This window comes from Mastacembelus armatus, chromosome 18 (genome assembly GCF_900324485.2).
Source record: "Mastacembelus armatus chromosome 18, fMasArm1.2, whole genome shotgun sequence".
Lineage (NCBI taxonomy): Eukaryota > Metazoa > Chordata > Actinopteri > Synbranchiformes > Mastacembelidae > Mastacembelus > Mastacembelus armatus.
Genome location: NC_046650.1, coordinates 1,732,345 through 1,738,344, shown reverse-complemented (window position 1 = coordinate 1,738,344; position 6,000 = coordinate 1,732,345). Strand labels below are relative to the sequence as shown.

The 6,000-nt window shown below is 39.7% G+C and overlaps 1 protein-coding gene across 3 annotated transcripts; it reads right to left on the bottom strand.

Moving 5' to 3' along the window:
• Positions 1 to 364: 364 nt before the first annotated feature.
• On the bottom strand, positions 365 to 4,939 carry LOC113138031 (RNA-binding protein 4.1-like). Of its 3 annotated transcripts, none has more exons than XM_026320159.1 (4): positions 4,864 to 4,939; positions 3,502 to 3,931; positions 2,362 to 3,113; positions 365 to 1,404 (listed from the first exon to the last, which is right to left on the bottom strand). In XM_026320159.1, the coding sequence occupies exons 2-3, from the start codon at positions 3,911 to 3,913 to the stop codon at positions 2,377 to 2,379; spliced, it is 1,149 nt and encodes a 382-aa protein (XP_026175944.1). In that variant the 5' UTR covers positions 3,914 to 3,931; positions 4,864 to 4,939; the 3' UTR covers positions 365 to 1,404; positions 2,362 to 2,376. The 3 variants fall into 3 exon arrangements, with proteins under 3 accessions (XP_026175944.1, XP_026175934.1, XP_026175952.1); XM_026320149.2 differs by lacking the exon at positions 365 to 1,404 and adding an exon at positions 1,921 to 2,146; XM_026320167.1 differs by lacking the exons at positions 365 to 1,404; positions 2,362 to 3,113 and having other exon boundaries at positions 3,135 to 3,931.
• Between the last annotated feature and the right edge of the window lie 1,061 nt (positions 4,940 to 6,000).

Genomic DNA, 6,000 nt, shown 5'->3' with positions numbered 1-6,000 from the left:
GTATTTTAAAAGGTTAACACATCTGAGCCATGTGGCGCAGATAATTTGAATAACAGTAAGACAGTCCTACTTAGAGCAAGTCAGAATACTTTTAGTGGTCTGTGGTTTGGCAGTAATACCCCATGTGTTTGTAACGGAACCCCAGATCATTTCAAAAGTAGAACCGTTTAAAGACTTTATTTTACAAAGGGATTTTGCTCTTGATTCTTAAGTCGTTTGTGACAATGGACTTTACATAGCTCTCTTCCAAATAATTATGAGCAACATGCTCATAAGCAAAGAAAGATTAAAAAAAAAAAAAAGTTAGAGCAAAAAGTCTGATTGTATCTATAACTCGACAAACTGGGGTTTCAAACAAAACTGCTAAATGTCAAGCAACACCAAACAACTATTGGTTTTATTAAAATATTTCTCTTTTGATTTTTCATGTATGCTTGTATACATTTTTATACATATCTAAAAAAAAAATACAAACTTCAAATCCACCAATTCAACAAAAAGGCACATGTAACAAAGCAAGTGCTTCATGACTTAGCCCAAGCCCTGAGTCCAACCTGACATTTCTGTCTCTGCTTATGTTGTGTATGAATACAACAAACATTTATCACAGATGACAATTAAAGACATGACGGGTTAATTTTTGCTGTCAGTTGTAGGCAAAGTGTCTCCAGGATGATAACATCGTCTCCAGGATGATAACACGTTGCACAATGCATGCCAGCAAATATCCTTATTCTGGTGTCACTAAGACAATGATTGACTTCAGATCAGGAGACACTTCAAGTACTCTAAAATTCAGCAAGTTTTGATGAATACACTCAAAATAGAAAACCACATGAGGCTGGAATGTTTGAAATCACTCAAAAGCATGACTCTACCTCCTACCATTCAACCAGGTCAGCTGGACATTTCTTTGTTTTTTGTCAATATGGATGACTGTGTCTGTTCCATGTGCTACAGAGGGCAAAGAGTGCAGTTTGAACATACATTAATCATGGACCATCACAGCAAAATGCTAGACACCAAAGATGATCATTTTTGAAAAATGCTTTTGGTCAAATATTTACTTTTATCCACATCTATATAACTGGCTGAGATCAAGTCGATATAACTCTTCTGCACTATAAGCAGATGATAGAGCCCACATCCAAAAAAATAAAATGTGTATATTTGAATGAAAAAAGAAGACTTCAGGTGGATTTATAGTCATTCCAAGGGGCTCACATGAGTCCTGCCATAGGTACTTTTATTTACAGTAGTCAGATTTCACCTCCCCAATGGCAGCTGGGATTGGCTTCAGCCCCTCAAGACCCTGGATGTGTTACGATCATCAGTAGGTGAAGGATGGTGATTGCAGCTCTAGATGGATGCACAAGTTTTTTGGCTTTCTATTATCCATAATAACTGTGGAGACAGGGTGTACAATTATGTATAGAACTGGAGTTACAACCTGGTAATGTATAGCATGACTTTGACGTGTTTACCACCATGCAATTGCTGTTTACTCTTATCATCCATTTGTACATCGTTTATGGTCACTGTGAGCAGAATGTTTGTAATTGCAAAGGAGGGGACTATCGAGATTCTTTACTCAGAAGCGCCACTATCATGAAACATGAAGGGAAAACATTAGCAGCCACAGTTCTTTCTGTCTTCAGTATCTCTATTAACTCTGAATCCTGCGCGGCTACATTTCAAAGGCAAAAGCACTTCAGCTACAGCATAACCTTGGAGCCTGTGGATGTAGCTGTTGTAGGTAATGTGGAGCCCCTTAACCCACGAGTATAAATCCAGCTCTCTTCTAAATGACAAACCATAGCAAACAAACAATATTTTCTGAATTTAACAATTTGCTTCATGTAAGGAAGAAATGCAGGTAAGAAAAAAGCCATGGCTAAAAACTGAACTGAAAACCTACAGAGTAAGCAATAAAATGTCTCTTATACATCATAAATGTCAAACAGTGCAGTGTAAGTATGACTGAAAAGATAATTCCTCTGAGGGCAACTGGCACGGAAGATACCGACAATTCCCAAAGTGAATTTCCACATCTCACACGAATTTGTCACCAAATGCGTAGGCTGATGAAATCATGAAACTTGTAGTAATGTTGACAAAGGATTAGTCCAGTAATTCACAAACGCACCTAAAAATAAAAAAAATAAGAAAAGCAAATCTTTTCAGAAACAAGGTTTACGGTCTCACTAATCTTCAGAACAGCTTCAAGGGATTCAGAACCTTAAAAACAAAAAACAAAAAAAACTTGAGATCCTAGTCCTCACAGACCAGTAAGATTTTACAGCAAAATGTCCCATTTGAGTGATCAAATAAAATGCCATACTTGTTTACTATGTTACTCACCTTGGCACCATGGTTTTAGTAAGGTGCATAACGTGGCACATGATCCTTGGGTCGTGGAACCGTGTAGGGGCTCCTGGAAGTCGACACCGGTGACAGCCGTGTTCGCTCATAGGTGTATCCTGCCGAAGAAACTGGCACTCGTCTGATTGGGCTGTGGTCCTGTGCATAGTACGCTGCAGCTGTGGCAGCTGATGAAGGTGGAGGCAGTGGCTGACGGTCATATGGACTGATACTGGAGGGGAGCTTAGGAAGGGAGGAAGCAGGAGGTGGGGGAGGGGGGAGATAGGACATGCGACGATCTTCGAAATAACTTGAGCCATATGAACGAGCCCTGTACTTATAATAGTCAACACTGCTGTAGAGACGGTCACGATCATAAACTGATGACCTGTCAGCATAGGAGCCTGCTGCTCTGCTGGCATACCTATCTCCAAACTCATAGCCACTAAGCCTTCGAGGGGGAGGTGGCAAACCACCTGCATAACTAGCCTGACTATACGCAGAGCCACCAATGTAATCAGTTGCTGGAGATAAGGCCATTCCATAGCTGCCCCTGTCATAACCTGGGGGACCGTAAGGAGGGGCCCAGCTGCTGTGGCCTCTCATGCTGTCACAGTGGCTACCATTCCGACCGACAGGACAGTCTTTCGACCAGTGACCATGTTTCCCACAGACATAGCAGCCAGTATGATCTCCCATTCCTGGGGCAGTGCGAAGCCGACTGGTGGACAGCTGTACACTCATCAGCTTGCCTTGTAAGAAGAGAGAAGACACGCATGAGACCGTGAGGTTCTGACACGAACCGATTAAAGCGATTATAAAACACGTTAAACGTATTTGACTGACAATCACTGAGCGATGCCCGAAATAACCTTCAGTGCCAGGTGCAGGTGATTTTATACCAGTGACTATTCAGCAGTTACACTGGGTTTATAAGAGACACTGCCAAACCTACAAGTGATTACTTTCAGTCCACCTGGTCAGTTAAAGCAAAGGTTATCCATACTTCTCCTCTGTTTGTGGAAAAATGTCAGCTAGTGGAATTTACTTGTCACGGGAGGTCTACGACGACAGAACAGATTCCAAATTCGTATTTACAGACAGAAAAGATAACAAGCTCTCCCTTGCCCAAGAGTTCACCTTTAAAGGCTGTGTTGTCCAGTTTACTGATGGCATCCATGGCATCATCCATTCGTTCCATATGAACAAAGGCATAGTCTTTCACTATGTCACACTCCACCACTGGGCCAAACTCTTCAAACTTGGCTCGGAGAACATCGCTGGTGACCCCTTCACCAAGGTTACTGACATGCAGCTTGGTGGTAGACTTAGGCCTCCCTTTGCTCATTTCCACATTCATGGGCCAGCCGTGCAACTCGCATTGGTTCAGGTTTCTGATGGCCTCCTCTGCTTCAGACATGTTGTTCATGTGTACAAAACCATAGTTTTTGACAATGTCACATTCTGAGACTTTGCCATACTTCTCAAAAAGTTCACGCAGCTCATCAGCTGTGGTACTGCAGGCAAGATTGCCAACAAAAATTTTCACCATGATGAAGTTCAACGCTTCCTAGAAGATTCAGAACAATATATTTATTATTACTGTACCACAGCAAAAGATTAAAAATCACTCAAAAGGGCTGTGACAATCCTCCCCAATGAAAAGTGGGGCAATTAATAAATATACTAAGTTTTTTTTAGATAATCTAGACAAAAAAATACAGCATCACACATACAAACCCTTTAGGGATTGATAGTTTATCTTATCCTACAGCAAAACAGATCTAACGTTAATTTGTTACTCATTGACTCATAGATATACACATATTCCAACACTTAAAGTTGATAAAAACAACATAAAAATGCTAACTAAGAAAAAATGAAGTGTGGGAAAGGGCTAACTACTCAAGCGAAGTACACAAATTAGCTTTAAATGGAACTATTGCTGCTACATTATCTTTACGTATTTATCCCATACGATGGGACTTTAGCATGATGACTTCACCAACATTAAGTGTTGAAATGCTGCAGGACGTTGCTGCGAATGTGACGTCACCCACCATCTGACGTTCGCTAACTTGACGTTATGTAGGTAAACACGTCAACTCTTGGTAACCGTAGGAAGTGGTACTAGCTAGCCTGCTAATTCTAGCGTCGCTAGAATTAACTATCCCTGACGCTACAGTCTCAGCGGCTCGTCTTTCTTTATTCAGTAAAATTCAGTAACGGAAGTCGCACAGTGCACAGTGGTTCCACATTTCAGATGTAATGTCGTTGCAGTGCTTGGGTAATGAAAGTGTACGAACTTCAGAAGCTAGCGACATTTGCTAGCGAGCTAGCTCACAACCCTCCCGCTAATTAGGTTATAGTTTCAAAGAACAAATATAACAACGCTCCCAGATGATTTTCTATATATACGTGTACAGAATTGATGACTATACATCACCATCTTCCTCAAATGTATTAAAAAGACTCGTCTTAAGCCTTTACATTCTCACTCACCTACGTTAGGCCTCAACCACAATGAATGAAAAGTGAAACCACTTCTTCTGTTTCCTTATGTACATTATTGTCGTTAGCATGAGCGCCACCTATTGATTGGGTGTCATGGATGTGTCTGGTATTACATCGAATCTGAGAATTTCAGTGTTAGCAAAACTTCAAAAAAAGAGAGAATTGTCTTGTCAATGAAATAAACTCCTTTTGTTTCAAAGGGTATTAAAATTTTTATTTTGCATATTACAATGCCTCCATACTATAACAGCATACTGTATTGTTATATACATAACATTTATAGACATTAACAATAAAAACTGTTCAAAAGCCCATAAGCACATTTTGTCTTTCAAGTATCTCTCAGGGAAGGGTGAGTGTTACAGATACAGTTCCCTTTCCATAAATAACATAAATATCATTATACATAAAACTCTAACGTAGTGGAATTTGCATGTTAGTCAAACAAGCATAAGTACAATTCAGTTTCTACGGCACCTCATGTAATCACATGTACATTTTGCCTATGTGTAAGCTTAATTATTGATGTATGAGGGATATAGAGTCACAGGTTAAAACTGTTGTGTGTTTGAAACCTATGGGTGACTGCAGTGAAACAAAACCTGAGATTTTCTCAACATGTTGGCAAATAGATTAATTGCATTAACATTAATTTAGCACATCCATAATCTTAAAAATACACTTACACTGAAATTTCAGAGTTCTTGATGTTCTTGATGAAATTGTGCATTGAAAAGTTACTTTGGTTTGGAATTTGGTTCAATTTTATACTAGCATTCATTATTGCACCACATGTTTTTTTATTTGGACCAGGAACACATGGAGGTTGTGGTTATACCTCTTAATTTTTAAATGGTAATGTTACATGACACATTGATTACAGTTGCTGTCCTTCCTGTAGCAAACTACACACTTAACATAACCATGTCTCAGATAAACAGTGGTGAAAATTTGATTCTCAAAACCCAGGCTTTTAAAGGGTATTCCAATCGTGGTAGTAAGTCCAGAAAACTGTCAGAATGCACTATTTCAGGAAGGACCTCCTAGTAAAATCATTTGCCTCATTTAGGTTATAAGGTGAAGCCAAAGTTCAAAGTGCTTAAAGCTGAAGCACCACCAGGGGTC

Excerpts from the sequence above, each read along its gene's own strand:
- LOC113138031 (XM_026320159.1), bottom strand. The coding sequence starts at position 3,913 with ATGGTGAAAATTTTTGTTGGCAATCTTGCCTGCAGTACCACAGCTGAT. Across the intron at positions 3,114-3,501 it reads GGACAACACAGCCTTTAAAG|GCAAGCTGATGAGTGTACAG; the intron begins GTGAACTCTTGG and ends TCTTCTTACAAG.